Source organism: Sceloporus undulatus, chromosome 6, assembly GCF_019175285.1.
Source record: "Sceloporus undulatus isolate JIND9_A2432 ecotype Alabama chromosome 6, SceUnd_v1.1, whole genome shotgun sequence".
Classification (NCBI taxonomy): Eukaryota; Metazoa; Chordata; class Lepidosauria; order Squamata; family Phrynosomatidae; genus Sceloporus; species Sceloporus undulatus.
Genome location: NC_056527.1, coordinates 51085658 through 51107046, shown reverse-complemented (window position 1 = coordinate 51107046; position 21389 = coordinate 51085658). Strand labels below are relative to the sequence as shown.

Below are 21389 nucleotides of genomic sequence, written 5' to 3'. Positions count from 1 at the left end.
ATAAAATCTCTTCAACCAGAATACAAACTTATTAAACAAAACAAAAAAAATTAAATGCCTTTGCAAAAAGAAACATTTTTGACTCGGCACTGAAGAGAAGGCAAGGCTGGTGTCCATTATTATCTTCCTTAAAAGTGTTTTCCAAAGCATCACCAAAGCAAAGAATGTATTCTTTTTAGAAATGCATAACATATTTAAGAATGGGGATAGTATCATTTCATGTTACTTAAACTGGTCAAAATCCTAAGTGTCACATTCTGTACGTATTGAAGCTTCTTAACTGTATTAAAGTATAGCACCATGGATAATTTGTAACAATAACTTGAACTTGGAGTTTTATAAAAGCATGTAGCAAGTCTATCCTTATATAAGAAGTGAACTGGCTGAAACTGGTAAAAGCTACCAAAGCCATTTGTGTCTCATCCATCTCATTACTTAATCAAAACAGTATTCAGTGCTGCCACAACCTCGCCTGATTCAGCTGATACAAAGAAACAGAGGTAGATACACATGTACATTTATCACATCTTGCTCCAAATCCACAAATGCCCAAATGTTCTTTTAAAAGCCATATTCCATTCACTGCCTTTATATAATTCTTGGATTTCAGTAACCATCAAAGCTGCATAATTTGCTTAGACTCATGTACGATCCCTTCTCCTACCAAACTGGAATGAACTTATTTCCCCCTTCAGTACTGTGGTTAACGGTCTCCAGAGCTGACAACTTTGTTTATAAGAACTCTCCTGGTCTCCCTCTTTATCTTTTCATTTTCTTCATTATTACCTCTGCTTTCCAGGCTATCAAGAATACATGGTGCATCTGATTTTTTTTTTTTTTGTATTATTTATTATTTCTAGAAAAAGTGATCTCTACAGAACTTTCTGGTGTTAAAATAACAGCACATTCTTAAATTAAAACAAAGTTAAAGTTTAAAAAACACATTCTTTAGAAAACACAAGATAGCTCCCATCTCTATGATCTCAATATTTAAGGTAGACTGCAGCAATGTGGAGTGCATGAACCTCACTTTGAAGACTCTTCCAAACTGGAGTTGGTTCAGAATATATAACCTAAACTACTATCTTGAGTATATAACCTAAACTACTATATATAACCTAAACTACTATCATGATTAATCAGAACACACCTTAGCTCTATAGACTCAAGCCCATTCCTAGATACAATTCAAATTATTAGTTTTGCTAGTGACAGTTGAACTGGGCTCAATTTGCCCTAAAAATGGCTCACTAATAATGAGTTATCTTACATAAATTCTTGGGTGGACATTTTATAAACAGAAACACACAAATACACTCTCTCTGCCACAAATGACCCCCCTCTCCACCTATTCACTATTTATTTCCCTGGAAGAAATCTAGATTAAGATTGCTCTCATGTTCCTACTAAGGTTTCCCTTAAGGGAAATTATCATCAGGATGTTATGGCAAGATATAAGATCAATGGTCTCCATGATATCCCTTTTCTGTCAGGGAAGTCTTTCCTCTCCCTGATCAGGGATCAAAAGACAGCAGAATGAAGTAGCCTACTTTACTCTATGATTTCCCCCTCAATAAGATTCTTTAAAGGTAAACCACAAAGCATGAGCAGCTAAGAACATCTTTCTTTGCTTGAGCCACTGTACTCCATGGTTATATGCCTGGTTAAAGTAAATTAAAGTTAGGTTATTTGATCTAGCTTTATAGATGGGTAGGAAGAATGCATAACATGCACATTAGAGATCCAAAAAAAAAAATCAGTCAAAAGTTGCTATTTCCATCTGTTCAGATGTGCTTCCTTATGGCATCTAAACTATAATCAGTATGATTCAAGCATATTAAAACTTAACTGTATTTACAGTCTTACAAGAATTATCATTCTAATTTCTTATATGATAAAACATGATGAAGAGCATATATTTTATAATATGCTGTTATTAATTATGAAGGAATATGATGGACAGAGCATGTTGTTCATACTAGTCAGATATGTAAAACAGTAAAGAAAAGTGTCATTGGAAGAGTGACTGGAAAAATTATTTTAGAATAATGTTAACAGAGCATATATTAAAAAAAAAACATGAACTGTGTTAATAATTAAAATTGCTATTTATGGGAAAGAGCCTTAACTTTTTGTGCCAGGAAAACTGAAGTCCTCTAGTGAAGATGCTCAGATTACTTAACTTAAGCAAAGAGAGTATTTCACAGCAAATATTTTGTTTTCATAAAAAAGTCTTGCCACGATAGCTATGGACCCTAAAGCAAAATGTGGTTTCTTAGCGTTAAATCAATTGTTAGTTTCTTCTGAAGTAGATATATTCAATCGATAGAACTTATATAAATGTTGACTTACCAAGTTCCCATTGATTTAACATGTCTACTCTAGTTGGGACTAAATTGAATTTGGCCCTAATTATTTACTGATGCACATACTTCTTTTTTAAAAAGTTAGCCACTGGTGATGCAAAGTGAATATAATGGAGCTTTTAACATGCAAAGTTCTTTTAAGGATAAGTTTAAAAGTGCTTCTTACTGGCATGCTATAATAAATTAAGAGCAAACAGTGTAAAAATGATGGAGACAAAGTACGTTCTACCTGATAAAACCATTTTAAATAAGAAAAATTTCCATTAGTACTGTCTGAAATTTGAACCTTGAAAAGAAAAACTGGTTGAAATAATATAAATGGATGCTAGCTCTTTTTAGAGTAGACTCAAATATAGAACACTCTGGAAACCTTAAGCAAATCCTCTTGCTAAATGCTAAATCAAAACAGACAGGCCCTGCTATCAGAAAAACTGAGGCAGCAGCCTTCGGCAACAGATTTGGGTTTGATGAAAAGCTAGGTACTAGTAATTTGTCCATATTTTTCAATAACAAAAGTTACATTACATTAGAATTGTAATTTAGTGAGAGATGGCTTTCCCTTTTGCAGCATAAGTGTAACTTTTCTGTCACTTCTCTCATAACATAGAGATGGCATCACTAAATGGTAGAGGAGGAGGATCATAAAGTTCAAGTATGGGCTTGTTTTGTATCATGTGCTCTTTATGGGTGTTAAAATGCTGTTAAGAGGTAGACAAGATGACACTGTGTTTTGTGTCACAGGCCAGTGACTTGTGACAGTAAGAGGGGAATGGAATGAGAGTTTGTTTTGTAACAAAAAACTTGTAGCCATCAAGATGTGTTTAAGTAAACTAAAGTAGCTGTTTTAGAGGAAATGGAAAGAGCAATTCTCATGCTTATGAATTTTTAACAATAAGCTATTGGAGTTTTACAGAGAAGGGGTGTTATAAGTAATTACTCTAAAAATTAACTTCTAGACTAGGAAGAATAGCTATGTACCTGATTTTTCTCTATATACATTTACTTCACTGACATGCAAATCACAAGCATTGACACAGGGATACATGAGGCTCATGCAATTCAAACATACCTGATATGTGGAGACAGGGGAAGCAGCAATGAATGGTGTGATAGATGTCTGTGGAATCATGCGGTTTGTAGCAATACTGTACGGTGAGGAATAAAATCTGCAAATAAACAAAAAGAAAAAGAACGATTCTTAAAGTAATGGACTGAGAGGCAGCTGTTTCATAACTATTAGCAACTGGGGAAAGTAGGGATCCTTGCCAATTATTCATGTTTCTGCATTGGCAAAGAAGGAGGCAGAATTCAGATTTAAGCATACAAACTAAGCCCACTGGTAGCAATGAGATTAACATTAGTGCAGTGGTCCAATATGACTACATGTGTTTCTTCAGGCTTTGACCAAAACATTTATCCTATTAAAAGTTTGGTTTTACTCAGGCTCCTTCTGACCCCAATGTTAGATGCCTACCAAAATCTATAAGCTTCCAAATACAGTAAAAACTAAAATCTATATAGTCTCGAATTCATGAATTCATACAGTTCAGCCTTGAGATACTTCAATACTCTAGCCTTTGAATCTGGTTTTTCATGTTTGTCACAATATTTCACTTTAGCCTATGCTTCACTATTCTGGATTCAGAAAGCCTACTGTTCTTTTGTATAAAAGGGACAGGGAAGGATGCTTGAAACAGGTGGAGAAGAGTGTAAAGGATATCCTAGCTTGACAGACTGAGAATCCTCATCAGAAAGAACCCAATACCAGCAAAGGTCCATTACATCAGTCCTTATATAAGAGGAAAAATTAGACTGTGCTTTTCTACCCTGCTGCTTCTGATACCAACTGCCCACTGTTGGAAAAAAGAGAGAAATGACCCTATTAAAAAGAAAAATAATGTTCTAGGAGAGGCTGAAGAGTGGAAATTGTGAGAAAGTTGTAAGAAATTGTAGTTTTTGAAGAATATCTGTAGTTCAAGCCTCAATTCTGTGCAAAAACAATGTTTTGGAGGATCTGTTATCAGAGAGAATGCCATTTTCTACACAAAAACAGTACACACATACACTTTTTTTGTTGCGCCAAGGATGTTCTGAACTGTGAAGCATCTTACCAATCTTGGATTCTCCTCATCAGGGCTTCCTGACACTTGAGAAGTCTGTTTTTTAAGCCCATTTAAAATATATTTGAATATTATTTCTATCCTTATTGATAAAGTCATTCCTTCCCAAACCACTCATTTGTAATTTTAAAGACCCCCCCTTTCCACTCCAGTTAAGTAGGGAGGTTAAGTAAGGGATGAAACAGACCACCCCAAAGGAGCAGCTTCAAGCTGGCCCTTCTGAAGCTGGATTGGGGCTGCAGCAACCGCATGCCGCAGCCCCAATCTGCCTTTTCGCTGGCCAAAAAACGAGCAGCAAACAGCCACTCCCTTTTTCTCCTGCAAAAAACTGGCTTTTCTGCCCCACCATGGTGAGAAGCTGGCTTTAAGGCACTCTGACAGCATGTGGTGTATAAATGCTGTGCACTGGAGCACTCAGAAGCCGCCGCCCCCATGTAAATGGCTGGACGGCTTGAAGCCAGCTTTGGGTGTCTTGGGGGCATGCATGATCTACATGTCATGCCCCCAAGGCAGCTGCTCCAAAGAATAGGACCTGGAACAATGGATGCAAGTTACAGGAAAAGAGATTCCACCTCAACATTAGGAAGAACTTCCTGACAGTAAGGTCTGTTCAACAGTGGAACACACTCCCTCGGAGTGTGGTGGAATCTCCTCCTTTGGAGGTCTTCAAACAGAGGCTGGATGGCCATCTGTTGGGTATGCTTTGATTGTGATTTCCTGCATGGCAGGGAGTTGGATTGGATGGCCCTTGTGGTCTCTTCCAACTCTATGATTGTACGATTCTATGAAATCACACAGGAAAGACTGACATATGTGGAAGAGAGAAGGACTAAAACCTTTGAAAGATATTAGAACTAGGGTTGTGGTGAAAAACAGTCTAGTCTTACTGACTTAATATGAACACTGCTTCTGAACAAATGCTTTTGGATTTAAAATTTTAAAAAATCATGGTTGAATTCCAATTGGAACTGGTATATTGAATACTGAACTAGGTTTTCCAATGAGGTCGGGCACTGATTAACTATAAGTATCATATATTAATCAAGAGGGATCCTGACTTATTAACTATTAAAGTATTTCAGTAAATGAAGTAGTAATTCCTTGTGACTACTGAACAACTAATTATGAAGGTATACATCATGTAGGTTTTGAGGAAATTTTGAGAAAACTACACTCCTGATAAAAACAGCCTTACAATGCAATCTACATGCTCTCCATCTTTGTACATGCAGGCAAGAACAAATAATTCCTGAAATATTCTCACTGGAAGGGTATTTAATTCTCTCAAGAATGACAATCGGCCCACCATATCTACTGATTTGATTTTGAAAACCTTGATTTTGCTATTTTATATAAGGGACATCATTTCACTACAGCCTTGTATTTAGTTTGACTTGAGCATCCATGGATTTTGGCATGTACAGGTGTGTGTGTGTGTGTGTGTGTGTGTGTCCTGGAACCAAAACAAATCCCACTGGATATCAGGACCCACTATATGCTCACTTTCTTCTTTTCCAAAAATTATATTTTCTGCATGGATAAGCTACTTTTGGAGAAGTAATTTATAATATTCTTTTCTTGGAAGAAATCATATTTCTGCCCAGAAAAACTACATTTATTTCTGTGCAGACAAATATGTACCAAAACAAAAATCATATTGAAGCTGCATCAAGACTGGCTGAATTTTTCTCCCAGCATTGGGAAATCTCTTTTTTGACCAGGGGCCATTCGCACTCCACAACTATAGTGCTATGATTCCACTTTGCCATGGCTGTAACCTATAAATGGTTGCATCCTATGATTACAATTTAACATACATGTAGCTGTTCTTAGTCAACACTCCAGGATTTCAAGTCATTCCCATCAACTGGTATTCAATCTTTAAACAAAAACAAAACAAAACCACAGACTTTTAAAAAACAAAACATGTGCTTTACCACTGAACTATAGATATTAAACAGATATGCTTACTAAATATGAATTTATGAACTATTTATGGTTTATTCAGGTATTTGATTTACTGTCACCAAGGACAAAGCAAGAATTGTAGGCCCTCAGCTGAAAAAAATGAAGTATGAGGCTCAGAAGTTTTTCTGAAATGAAATCTACCAGGGCATTTGGAAGCACCGTTATCAAAGTTACTCGATTTGATATTCAGATGCGCTACTATTACTGTATGCAGTCACAGGATTAACATTACCAAATGTACAAAGACGACTCTTTTACAAAAATATGAAAGGATAACCCTTCAAAATGGAATGGAAAGGTATTGAGGTCATAGTAGATCTACTTTCAGAAATGTTGAAGAAGTGAAAGAACTTACATTTCTGACATTGTTTTTGAGAAGAAAAATAGGGCATTCCATTTAAATTAAACATTTTTAAAGCACAAGATTTTATTAAACAATAGGTTCATGTTAAACAATTGACAAGGCCCAAAAGTTTTGATGAATTTGAATAAATTGCTAAAACAGGCTCTTTCCTCTCTACCTTTGTTTCTAGCTGAAAGGAGAAACGTCCAAGTAAGAAGAAACAAGCTTTTGATTAGTCTTTGTCCATTGATACCTTTTTATTTCCCCATTTTCTTTGCTTTTGTCCTTTTCTTCATTTTTTTAAAGTTATGCTGTAGTTATACATAATAAGAGAAATGGCTTCTTCTGAGAACATCAATGGACTGAATTCATCTCTGGAAAGATGAGAAACTACTAGACTACTGAAAAAGAAATAGGTTGATATTATCTTCATATTAAATTCATATTAAATAGGTAGTATGCAGATGCACTAAGTCAAAGGAAACATATGTCACACCTTCAGTGCCAAAATGTGTCAGCTATTTGACAATTTCCATACTGTTTTGGAAAACACTACCATTGACAGAAGTGGGAGGAAGGTTTTCTTTTCTTTTTTCAGTTTTTTCAGGGGACAGAAAGAGTCTGAATATAGATTATGTAACTGTATCTATGGGAAAAAAATAAATTAAATTATATTTAAATGAAGTTACTTTTCCATTAAGAAGCAAAAGCAAAGTTCACTTTCCTTCTCCTCTTCCTCCTTCTTCCTCCTCATCCACTTCCTATTATTATTATTATTATTATTATTATTATTATTATTATTATTATTATTGGGATGAATGTAATTTTAATGGCATTCCCATGCTCTTTTGATCAAAACTGGTTTTTCAAACAAATAATTCAAATGGTGTAGATTATTCACTTATGAAAAGTTTACAAAATTGTCATCTTGGGCTGAATGGAAACATTCCAGTGCAAGAGAAAGATACCAAACCTTCTTTTGAAACGATCAAAACACATGCTCCCTTACAGGTTTTTATTCTTGTTACACTGTTAGTAAATCTATTGCACATGTTCTGTTTCTGGGTTTCCAGCAGGCATCTGTCCCACCACCGTGAGAACAAAATGCTATCGTCTTGTTGAGTAGCATCCTTGTTTTGTTCTTAAAAAAAGACCAGTCAAAATGAGCACATCAGAAAATGCTGACCATGTTCATGTTCTGATAAAATGATATATTCACTATGACATGTCAGCTGTATTTTTTTAAAAGGGAGGTCATTTTGATAAAATAATAAATACATAAGGAATCATAAATTCTTAGATCTTAGGACAGGGAGACACACCAGTTTGGTCCCATCACAAGAGAAAGGACAGCAGGGGATAATATATCTCTGTGTGTGTGTCGGGGGGGGGGGGGGGGGGTTCTCTGTGGTCATGCTCCAACTTTAATCAATGAACTCCCATAAGGAGCATGACTGGAACCAATTTAACTGACAATTTGCTGCTGACTTTATACTGCATTTATGAGTGATTAATTGCTGCTGTAATTAAAATGATTAGATTTACTGCTAATTATTTGCTCTTTTTGCTGGTTGTTTATTGGCTTTAGCAGACTTTATTTAATAGCCTAAAGCTAATTGGTAGTCCAAATGAAAACAAAACTATAAACCAATTCCTGAATTGTAAATTAACATTTTTGTAAAACCCATTGATTTAAAGGGTCGACTTTAGTTAGGACTAGTAATTTTTATTATTGGTTGCTTCAACACTGTTGTCACTCACCATTTAAAAAATGCAGAGAAGAACACAAATAAAACTACAGGAAAAAAGAGTCCACCTCATCATTAAGAAGAACTTCCTGACAGTAAGAACTGTTTAACAGTGGAACACAGTCCCCTGGAGAGTGGTGAAGTTTCCTTCTTAGGAGGTTTCTAAACAGAGGCTGGATGGCCATCTGTTGGGTATGCTTTGATTGAGATTTACTGCATGGCAGGGGGTTGGACTGGATGGCCCTTGTGCTCTCTTCCAACTCTATGATTCTGTGATTCTAAAACTAAATAAAATATATGCATATATAAACTGTGATTGCAGTTCTAAACATCATAGGAAGCCAGCTCAAAGACCTTAGGAAATGGTGTAAGCATTTGTCCAATAGCAGAATACTCATATCACTGGAAACCACTACGTACACTAAAAGAAAGCTGTGCTGCTGTATATATTCCATGAGTTTTGCTGCTCATGTGAGAGATACTGGCCATTTCAGAAGTGTTAGATCCACTCAGAAAAATGACACAACCTCTGGGACTTCTGTCGTTATTTCCTCTCAGTGGAAGGGAAGGGGAGAACCCTCTTCTCACCTCACAGCTTGGCTGCAATGAAACATCGGGGGTAACAAATGTGATTGTCACTGTGTTGGTGAAACTGTGTTGGTGGAACATCATTCCATTGGATGACATAAATGAAAGATAGGATTGCTCCTCCTAAGAACAGGAAAAGTCTGAGGAAGCCTCCCTAACAAAATCTTTTTCACCAGCTGTTTATAGGAATGTTGCAATAGTTTTTGCAGGCCAGTTTTGAACCGGGCTCAAAAACAGTATGCCATTATACCACACAAACAACCTCTCAGACCATTTGATAACACATATCCATGGAAACTTGATTATTGCTATATTTTCAGCATAAGAAAATTGTGTCGGGAATTCTAGTAATAACAAATGGAGAAGAATTGATGAAAATCAAGTGAAGAAAAAGAATAGGGAGTCTCATAAATAATAAGGTTCTAGTTCTAGACTGACTTCCCACAGGGTATTAGGAAAATATTTTAATACTGTTACCTGTTACTAGTGAAGATTGTTACTAGTACAGTCAGGCCCTTTGTATCCATGATTCTGCATCCATCCATTCAACCATTCATGGCTTGAAAATATTTTTTAAAATAATTCCAGAAAAGAAAGTTTGATTTTGCCATTTTATATAGGAGACAACATTTTACTATTCTATTATAGTAATAGAGCATCCATAGAGTTTGGTATCGACAGCAGTCCTAGAACCAACCAACAGATACCAAGGAACCACTATACAACCAATGGCCTGAATCTATAATGATTTTGACACTATGGCACTTGCATAAAGGACATATTTCTCCACCATTTTCTGGATCAGGCCCATTTATATCTACATAGTCCAGTTTAGCTCACATGAGAGAATGAAGTTCATGAAAAAATAATTTTACAAAACATTTGATTTTCTTAACTGCTCTTAAGAAATAAGTTCAATGACAATGTGAAAAGATGAAAAGAAAGTGTGTGTACATGTGTGTGTGTGTGTGTGTGTGCGCGCGCACATTGGTAGATGAATGGAAACATCTCTCTATGACTAAAATAGAGGTTAATATGGCTGCAGTGGACATTGAGATTGTCCACACAGGAAGGAGACTTAAATCTATTTCACATTACACAAGCCTAACATTTTGCTACCACTTTAATTTAAAAAGGGGGTGATGGGATTTTCTTCTCTGCTAGGAATAGTATAGTTCGAGATCCTGCATTGAACAAAAGATTTGGACCTGATGGACCATAGGTTCCTATCAACACTGTAATTCTATTAATTGCAATAACTATGCTCTATGGAATCCTTGGATTTGTCTTTGGTGGGGCACTGGAGTTTTCTGCCAGAGAATTCTAAATATCTTTAATTTAAAAGTGTGTCTAAAGGAGAGTGACCAAAATGGTGAAGGGTCTGGAAACCATATCCTATGAGGAACGACTTAGGGAGCTGGGGATGTTTAGACTGGAGAAGAGAAGGTTAAGAGGTGATATGATAGCCCTGTTTAAATACTTGAAGGGATGTCATATTGAGGAGGGAGCAAGCTTGTTTTCTGCTGCTCCAGAGACTAGGACCCGGAGCAATGGATGCAAGCTACAGGAAAAGAGATTCCACCTCAACATTAGGAGGAAGTTCCTGACAGTAAGGGTTGTTTGACAGTGGAACAAACTCCCTCAGAGTGTAGTGGAGTCTCCTTCCTTGGAGGCCTTTAAATAGAGGCTGGATGGCCATCTGTCAGGGATGCTTTGATTTAGATTTTCTGCATGGCAGGGGGTTGGACGGGATGGCCCTTGCGGTCTCTTCCAACTCTCTGATTCTATGATCTCACAAAACAATGTGATTTTCAGAGTTGAATTTCAGAATACATGATGAAGAAATGGGTTGGTGAACAAGTGAAGGAGGGTGGGTAGACAACATTTAGACACCCTTGAAATACATGGCAAAGCCATAATGAGATGAAAAGACACCCTTTAAATGACATCTAAGTAACTCACTTCAATCGAACTAAGCATTTGCTCTACAAAACACAAAATAAAATTCAACAAGTCCTCTGCTATTTGGCCAAATTAATCAATTCAATCATTTTTATATCCTGCTTCCCCCCCCCCCCCATCTTCCTTTTTTTGAACATGTCTTCTCATACTGACTGTATGAGACAACTGTCCATTGTCAGAGTTTTGCCTGCAATCAGGCTCCACGGGACATAAAAACATACACACATAATAATGATGATGATGTTCATTTAAAATGCTCTTTTCACTAAAGGTCACAACATCAGACATATATAATCAAGAAAGAAACAAAAAACACAACACTGTAATATACTAAAGATAAAATCCTCACCACCCTACCAGTTGCTACCCATCTAAGCAACCTTAGGCACATTCAGCAGCTTAATCTGGAGAGTCAACGAGAAAGGTCTTCAATCCTTTACAAAAATGGGTAAAATCTTCCTCCAACCATAGGTACAAAAGAAGAGTCTTCCACAAAAGCAGAACCAGGTCCTGAAAAGGCTCACAGCTTTGACTGAACCACTAATAATCCTGTTACGTCATGCAGGTAGATTAACTCAGTAACATTATGTGACAGATCTAATACAGTATACCAATGATTTCCTGTTGGCATCTCATTTCCATATGCCCACCTAAAGGCTAACCCAGCAAATCTTGCCATGGATGGCTGGAACTGCCAGAAACACAGTCACTTTGTCATCTATGCACTTACTGCACTCATCCTTTTGTATTTCCCATTCCAGTAAGAATCACTGTCAACAATATGGTATGTCTGAGAGAAATGTAATGCTTTGAATTACTTACAAAAAAACCTTTGGCTTCAGTTTCAGACACAGAATCCTGGATTTGTATCTCTAAAGCTTTAAGAAGGCTCTTAGGGTCACTTGATCAGCACGGTTACAAATACTGCTTTGGGCTTAAACCAACTGCCTCCAAAATGACTGGCCTTTTCACTAACAGACAGCCTGTTCACCCATCCAAAATTCTTAAACTACAGAAAAGCACCAGCAAACACTGATGTATTGATGTTGGAGGTTATCACACCCTGAAATCCCGCCAGGATAGACGTGGGATTTGAAAGTAAAAAATTGGCGTTATCGCACTTACCCATTCCCAGGTTGTATGCAGCCCACACCCATCTTGGGCAGCCCATCTGTAACCTGGATTTTTGCTGCAGCTGGGGTTTTTCATTCCTGAAATATGTTTGGGTTACAGATGGGCTGCCTGGGATGGGTATGGGCTGCATACAGCCTAGGAATGGGTAAGTATGATAACACCCGTTTTTGATTTTCAAATCCCACATTTATCCTGGCAGGATTTCTGGGTGTAATAATCTCCATTGATATGAGGGTCCTGGTGGGAGGAAGGAGGCATCTTTCTCTTATTAGATCTTTACCAGCTTTGTGAAAAATGCATTTTGGCAATATGGCAATATATGCAATGTGGTGATGTATATATAGAGAGGGGCTACACAGTCAGTTAGTTGTTGTAAGCAAAAGGATGTAAAAATAAAAAGGAAATTATTAGACATTCTAACTTAAATTTGATTTCCAAAAGTATTACTCCAGTGGGCACTTCTAACATGTGTTTCAGCACTAAAAGCCATTTTGGAAAAGATGCTGACACTTTTTTTATAAGGCAGGGGGGAGACTATGCTACTTACCCATTCTGTATAGCAGCTGTGGGGTCATATGTCAAGGCCATGCCAGCCTATATTGCAAGAGAGAGACAGAGAGAAACAAAGTTTAACTCATTTTTATCAAATGAACACACATAACACTATAAAAAAGGACATTAGGGGTATTTGTCTTATCCCATTTCTTTTTGTATTAAATAATTTCTTAGTACCTTTTCAAACTCACATTGGGCATGTAATTTAGGTACTGCAAATAAATACAGACTTTTTGTTCTCCAAGGATAAATTGTGTGAAAAACGGGGTCAGAAGAACTAAGTAGGAAGAAAAGAAAACTCATTTGTATCAGATATTCCAAACTAAAAAGGTCTCTAAAGAAGAAATTAAGGGAGCCAAGAGCACAGCTGAACTAGTTTTTGAACACTTCTTTAATAAAACAAACTTTACTCAATGGGAAAATTAACTTGGTACTGTTGACAGTGATCTTTACTTGGATAACTGGTAACAGTTGTAGCTGAAAATAATATTCTGGTGTTTAAAAGGCTTATAATTCTTATAAGATTTAAACAATAGATCAGTCTTTTGATGTGATATTTCCCAAACTTGCAGCTGTTTCCTTAAGAAATTGTTGTCTTTATTATTATTATTTTAAAAATAAATTTCAATCGTTTAATAACATAAAAAGATGAACATATAAGGGTACAATAAAATAAAATAAAAATTATGATGACTATTATCTTAGCTGATTCCAAAAGATATGTCTCCATTACACAAGAGTTTGTTATCATAATATCTGACCATACTTTAAGATGGAATTGAGGTAGTCTTAAAGTTTATGATGTTGTATTTACGAATTCAATAAATGGAAGTCATTTTTCAACAAATATATCATGACTTAATAGTTCTTTATTTACTTTCATATTATCTGATAAGTTCTCTAAAAGCCATACATCTACCACTGGGCAGCTAAGGAAACATTTCCAATTTTACAACAACTAGCAATTTCCATTTAAGCAACAGTAATAGGGAACACAATCAAATTTTTATGTTTCAAATTGCTATTTTTTTAATGAAGAATAGATAGATAACAATATAAATCCAGGATAATATTTAATATCTTATCTAGTAATTATTGTAATTTGTTTTAAAGCATTCAACCAAACTGAGGCGGGTTACAGACCGCCGAAAAGCGGTGGTCTGCTGCCGCTGCCAGTTGCAGCATCCGGGAACCACAGCAGCCAAACGGCGCAGTTCCCGGACGTTGCAAAGAAGGAGTGCTCCTTCCTGCACCCCGGAAGAGACGCCGCAAGTGCCGAAGCGCGCACTCACAGCATCATTTCTGGGGCGCGACGTGCGGACGCAGCACGTCCGCTGCATCAAGATGGCAGCGGCCATGTGGAACGGCCGCCGCCATTTTGTACGGACTCAGTCCGTACTAGGGTTAGGGGCGTCTGGAAGAGATGCCCCTTTCTAACCCTAGTACGGACTGAGTCCGTGCTAGGGTGCTCGTTTGTAACGGGCCTGAGTTTACTTTAGGGAAATCTAAGCATATATGGATGTATGTGCCAATAACCTCACACTCTCTCCAATAGCCTTGGAGGGGGAGGAATAAGGTCCCATTCATGGATGGGTTTTAAAGCATTCTTTCTAATTAACATAAACAAGGATTTAAAAGAGGTGATGACCACATATTATTCCCAGTTCTAATATCCAGGCCATTTTAAAACTGTATGCACCTCCATAAATGTGCACAATTAAACAATTAAAAATAGTTGAAGCTAAGCCTTTAGTTTTTTGTTTAGAACTTTTGCATATCTTCTCTAACATAGTTGGAGTCTTGAAACCTCTCCTTTGGTCAAGAACTAAAATGAAGAGTAAAGATGAAGCCAGTTGACTTCCAACAGCTCTAATTCCATAATTAACACATGTTTTCTTGGGTTTTTGTCAAAATAAATCTTTAATTGCATATAAGCCTTTATCTTTCCATTTTGGGAACTGTTGGACTTTATCTGAGTACTGAAAGAGCAGATGCAGTGGTAAGGGACATATAGACAAAGGATCAGGTGATATAACATGTTTCCACTCATTCCATGTGGTGATTGATGTTTGTAACTAGAATTATGAATATCCTTAATTCTTTTCATAAAATCATAGAGTTGGAAGAGACCACAAGGGCCATCCAGTCCAACCCCCTGCCATGCAGGAAATCTAAATCAAAGCATCCCTGACAAATGGCCATCCAGCCTCTGTTTGAAGACCTCCAAGGAAGGAGACTCCACTACACTCTGAGGGAGTTTGTTCCACTGTTGAACAGCCCTTACTGTCAGGAAGATCCTCCTAATGTTGAGGTGGAATCTCTTTTCCTGTAGCTTGCATCCATTGCTTTTATTTTAAATATTTAAGATATTTTAAAATATCTTTTAAAATAAAAGGTTAATTTTAGTTAAGAAAACCCTGTATTTTCATTCTCAGCCTGTTACGCACTTGCCTAATGTGATGAGGTACCTGAGATAATTGGAAAGTTGAAAAATACAACTCTACATCTGGCACTGCAAGTCCTGAAGGGATGTCAATGGGACTCAACAGACTGCCCCAAAAGGGTGGGCTGGAGCTGCCCGTTTTTGCCCCTGAGGGAGCCCGCAGCAATCAAACTGTGTAGGCTCCCTCCGCACCGAAAAGAACCTGCTAAAAGCCACCACCATGAGTGCACCATGAGCACACTGTTGCGTGTTGATGATGCAAGTGCAGCAATGCGATGTGTGGACACAGTACCACGCTTCCATCATCATGGCGGTGCCACGTGGACAGGAGGCTGCCATGATGGAGCCACCGCCACACGCTAGGGCTCAAAAGCTTGCAGATACTCCGCACTCCTGAGCTCTAATTTTGGCCCTAGGCCGCCACAAATCAGCAGTCTGTACCAGGCCTAATAGATTTCCCAAACTAGGTTTCATACAGTTGAAAAGAAATTGATTTATTAACTCTTGCTAGATTTGAAACTGCAGAAGGAAGATAGGGAGGAATAGCTTGAAAGAAACGAACAAAAAAGCGGGGAGTAAGAAATGTTTTTACGAGAGCAATTATATCTAACAAAGACAACTTTAAGGTTTTCCATGTCATAATTTTAAATTTCACCAATTTAATAATGTTGTTATAATTTCTAGGAATAAGTTAGTTAAAATTTTTGATGATTGTAATGCTATGAAAGCCTGAAGGCTCCAATTGAAGATTAATCATCTTTTGCCCGTTCATTTGCTGCTAATATGGGGCATATTAAGACACATTAATTTGGTGTGATAGATGCATGTTTTAATATATATGTTCTCCTTGTGATTCCTGAGGTGCAATAAAGACATCATTTACTCTAAGACCTGTATTGAGCTGGACCAAACCATTTCTTCTGTTGCCATTAATCGCCTTCCAGTCGACTTTCCTACTGCCTTCCACCTTACCAAGCATAATAGTATTTTCTAGTGAGTCCTGTCTTCTCGTGAGTACAATGTGTCATCCAGATCCACAAATATTTTTTCTTAGCTTGTTTGGGAATTCAGATTCTTCCCAGCTACTTCTAGCCATTATATCCAAGCACTGTTTGTTGTCTCTTGCTAGCTAACATCAGACTTACTTTTGTTGGAGATACCTGCTATAGGATGTGGTACAATGGCTGAAAAATACGACAGCTATGGGGGCAATATTGTTGTCTTCAATACAATGGCCATTTTGATTTACTATAAATGCATATGCTCTAAATAATAATAATAATAATAATAATAATAATAATAATGATGATGATGATGTATTTATATTCTGTCTTTTCCTGCCCTTTTCAGATAGAAAGCTAAAAAAAACCAAACAAACAAACAAACAAAAAACCACATGAAATATTTCTTCACTTCAGAAATACATTGCAAGCCTGAGAAATGTGCAGGTTTCCAGGGTAAAGTGTGCTTTGTTGCATTGCTATTCTCAGGAGAAACAAAATGGATATTTCCATGGGGAAATGAGAAACCTCTGAGAATGTATTTTAACACTCACTTATTTTCTGAACTTATTTGGTTATTAAGGCTACAGTCCTATATATCTTTATCTATAAGTAAGTCCCGTTCAGCTTAGACAAACACAACTTTTATTAAACATATCTACTAATACACTGTAGGACAATTAAAACAATGTGGACACAAAACCATTGTAGGGTGATATCAATGAATTGCTTTGTGTCTTATTCATTTTACTTTCTAGATTCTGTTTATGGATGGATAGTCTATAATTGTAAAGGTGAAAGATAACAGTTCTAAGACTTACGTCACCCTGGGCCTGAGTAGATGGACAGGATACTACAGCCCAAGCCCCTGGTATTGTGACCTTACTCATGCCAGTCTGAGGACTGACATGGCGATGGGCAGGTGTTTACATGCCTGTCCGCTGCCATGCCATGGACCTGCTGCTGCTGTGAACCCTGTACTTATCATTGCTGTTGTATCCATCCCAAAAGGTATTGTCATGGCCCATAAGGTAATAAATGTGGCCAGGTGCCCCTTCTGATGTCAGACATAGAGGCCTTTGGGATGGATGCAACAGCGGTGGCAAGCATGGTGTACATGGGGCTGTCCAGTCTGCTGGCTGTCAGCATCAAGTTTAGTTTTGGACTGGATAAAGGCCCCTTTGGCCAGGATCACACCAGGAGGATCGGCATATGGATTGGTTTAATATGCCAGTCGCATATTCCCTGGAGATTCACCCAAGTCAGAGCTAGGGCAGGATACCAGGGGCTTTGTCTTTAATGGCCTGCATAATCTGGATAGGATGATGCAAAGCCAGAGGGAACATGGGTCTTTGGGCCCATGCATACAGGCTTCTATGCATCATCAAAACAAAAACAAGCAAACAAGCTTCATTTATCTTCATATCGCCTGAGCAGTTTACAACTGTAAGCTAATTTGCCCCCAACAATCTGGGTACTCCTTTTAGCGACCTCGGAAGGATGCAAGCCTGAGTCAAGCTTGAGCCCTTTTGCTGGTCTTGAACTCGCAACCTTGTGGTTTTGAGTGAGTGGCTGCAGTACAGGCATTTAACCACTGCACCGCCAGGGCTCCTTCATACTGCTCCTTTCAGGTCTGCAAAGATATCTTTTAAAAAAAAACAACAATGCTTAACTATAACAAATCCCTCATATTCAACAGAAATTGATTTTCACTTAGTAAATTAAGATTTTAAAATTAATTCAGCCAATAAGATGAAAACATCATTGACATTTTTACCTTGAGGTTGTACATATGAGCTTCAAGCCATATCTGGCTACGACATGATGGACAATCTCAGATAATAGTAAGGATGATACTGAAGAAGAGCTGAGTTCAAAATGTTCAAAATTTAGTGAGATAATAATTGTGAATAGGAATGTAAACAATACTCACAAATTTCTCAGCTTCAACAACAAAGTTGTCAACTGTCATGAGATTTTTCACATTCCTGGATTTTTCCTTTGCAAAAAAAGTCCCTGTACAACTTTGCACAGAAAATAGTATGTTTTCTGGGGGGGGGGGGGGGGGTTTACACAAAAAACAAAGGCTTTTGCACAAAATATTTTTTTCCCTACAAACAAGTCCTGTAATGCAAAAAAATTTTTAAAATGTGTAATAATTCTCACATGAACACAGGGAGGGGGGAGGGAAGAAATCTTTTGATGTTACTCATTCAAAATAAAGAAAGATTGGCATCCCCTGTTGTGAAGTGATAGGATGTTCCCACACCATGAGAAGCATGGTTATTTGGTATATTCAGAATATCACAATTGTTCTATCTGCACTGCAGGTAAGGACTTAGAAGCAATCCAGACATATATTTTACGAGATCATATAATTTTGGATCAGAGTCATGTGGAGCCTTTTCAACTGGGTTCAATATTGAGAGTTCCCAGTTCTCTTAATAGCCTTGTGAAAGAAAACTCAGCTAGCCATTCAGATTGAATCATTCATTTCCATAGAGGGCTATGGAGCTCAAGCCAGTATTACCTGTCTGTTTGAAAGCATAAAAAAGCCTGTGTCTAAAAACTAAAATGTGCACAGCAGAGAGCTACTAAGCGTTTCTAAATCTCTGTCGCTGATAGAGAGAAGAGGATTGGCACCAGGATCAACGACTTTGACTTTCCTATAGCTATTGACTTTACAACCAAGTGGGGAAATCCCAGTCTCCCAAATGACCTTTGTATATTTTTCTCTCTAAATTGCTGGAGGGCACAGAGCAGAATAGTAATGAACAGCAGGTCAAAAAATAGAAGTAAGTTAAAGGAACAGTTGCAGGACAGACTATTTTTTGGGGGGAGGGAATCATTAAATGACATGTTTCCTATCATGGTTGAGCATTTTTTAGGGAATTAATTGTGTATTTTTAAATATAGTTTTATCTACTGATTCTTCACAGAGGAAATAATAATTTTAGATACATGTACTAGCAAACTGCAAAAGGCAAGGGAACTATCCATGACTCTTTCTCTGTTGTAAATTACTTGATTGCAGCCTGGACTTAACACAGATGAATGCATGTTTAGAAAACAGATCAGAATTATTAAATTAGGTATAACCACCACATTACTCATCATCTTATTAACACAAACATATCTATCTATCTAGGAATTACTCAAGTCCATCCAAAGTGAATTGCATCATTAAATAAACTTTGGTGTTCTTCCTCATTAATAATGTCTGCCATCTTGACCACATGTTTATGTTACTTATCCACATCTATTCCAGTTTTCATCTCTGAAATATTGGAGGATATGATATCCAATGTGGTCACTGCACACATGGAAACAGTCCCTATGAGCACATGTGGTGGGGAACAATCTTCCCTCTCTTGCAGACTTCATCCCATTCCAAAAACCAGCTCTGGAGTTTGGGGGAGCTCTTCTCAGTAGATGTTTTAGCAGTAAAGTGAGCTGAGAGAGGGAAAAGCCAAAAAACCCCAACACCACTCTAAGCATCACATTGCACTTAAGCCTTATCTGCCTCCTTATTTATCTCATCTGATTTAAAAATACTTGTCAAAACCAAATGAGATAGATGAGGGAGTAGTCTTTCTCTATGTATGCTGGGACACAGGATGTGGTCCCTAGTAGTGAAGAGCTCTGTTAAACGGGAAGGGGGTGCCTTGACCACTGGGCATGTAGCCTGGTGGATTCTGGGAATTGTAGTCAAATAAATATTTCTGAGATCTGGTCCTGATGCCTCAGTTATATGAACAAATAACACCAGAGATTGAGGGCTTGTGCTAATGGTGTGTCCCATCAATGGTAGTGGACAGAAAGTTCCAAAATAAAGAAGCTGAGGGACACAGTGGAAGCAGGTGTGATGTTACTGAACCCAAAGCCTTCAGCTCCTCACTCAAATCACTAGCCTATGCCAACTGATGGCATAGGCTTCCCTTCCCACTATAATCAATAAAAGGGGTAGCAACATAAAAGGACTAGCAGAATTTTTCAAAAGGGATGGACAAATACTCATTTCCTCCCTGGCTGGGCATTTGTGCTTAGTCAAGCTTCAGGATGCACCAACAGTTCCATGTGCACATCCCTGTTAAACAGAGGTGATCAAAATTTGACCCATAGGCTTCATGCTACCTTTGTGATCTCAAAGTCCAACCCTGTGATGCCTTTCAAAGCCACCAGGGCCCCACTTTTTTGTGGGAGGACTATTTCAGTTCAGTAAGTATCTTTAGGGCTGTCTCAATTAGATTTTCCTTGTATACAAGGGTGTTTGAAAAACCAGATTTTCTCTACTGATATGAATTTACTATAGTAATAGATTAGTTTCTTAGAAGGTAAATGTAAAGGTAGTCCCTTGACATGAATGTCTAGTTGTAACAACTGTAGGGGGCAGTGCTCATCACGTTACTAAGCCAAAGAGCCAGTGTTATCCAAGGATAACTCTGGTGGTCATGTGGCCACCATGACTGCACTGCACTCTGTTACCTTCCCACTGAGAAGTGGTACCTGTTTATCTACTTGCATTTGCATGCTTTTGAACTGCTAGTTTCGCAGAAGCTGGGACTAATGACAGGTTTTTACTAATATTCAAAAAGAAAAATATAAAGGCCAGGTCTGCCTGCTACCTCATCGTTCTATCATGCAAAGGGCATATGAAGTTACTTTAAGCCTAGACACAGGTGAAGGACCAACCTTAGCATTTGGAAGAAATGAAATGAGTAGAACCAAATTAAAACTAATCTGTTCTAAGTACCTAGTGGGAAATAATCAGTACATGACAATAAAGTTTGCTTTGTATCTTAGCTCTTTGTATACTGTCAGAACAAAAGTTGTTAGAATGAATAAGCCTCTTGGGCATCCCTGGGATTATATTTGGGCCTGAATACATCTCTCCTTCCTTGATACCATAAAATCAAGAATACTAATATGGAATACTATTCCTCCAGAGAAAAGTGCTGCAATAGAACAAAAGGCCAAATTCCTTTTCAAATTATAGGATTGACATTATTAGGTCTTCCCTCTTATTTTACAGGTATGCCCTCATAATAGCTTCTTGTCTCCTGCTTTGGGTAACTCTAGAAGTATAAGATGCAACACGGTATACAGAGGCATTCTCTCTTTCAAGACCCTCCCCCATGGCAGTCCTACCTGTAGCCCCCAG

General features: G+C 37.7%; 1 protein-coding gene across 5 annotated transcripts in view; it reads right to left on the bottom strand.

The window, feature by feature from the left end:
* The window catches only part of RBMS3 (RNA binding motif single stranded interacting protein 3), an 809235-nt gene that overhangs the window by 91601 nt on the left and 696245 nt on the right, over positions 1-21389 (bottom strand). For all 5 annotated transcript variants that reach the window (XM_042474219.1, XM_042474216.1, XM_042474218.1 and 2 more), the window contains 2 exons: positions 12777-12823; positions 3436-3532 (listed from right to left, as the gene is read on the bottom strand). In XM_042474219.1, the coding sequence (XP_042330153.1) occupies positions 3436-3532; positions 12777-12823 (144 nt within the window). The remainder of the gene's footprint in view (positions 1-3435; positions 3533-12776; positions 12824-21389) is intronic.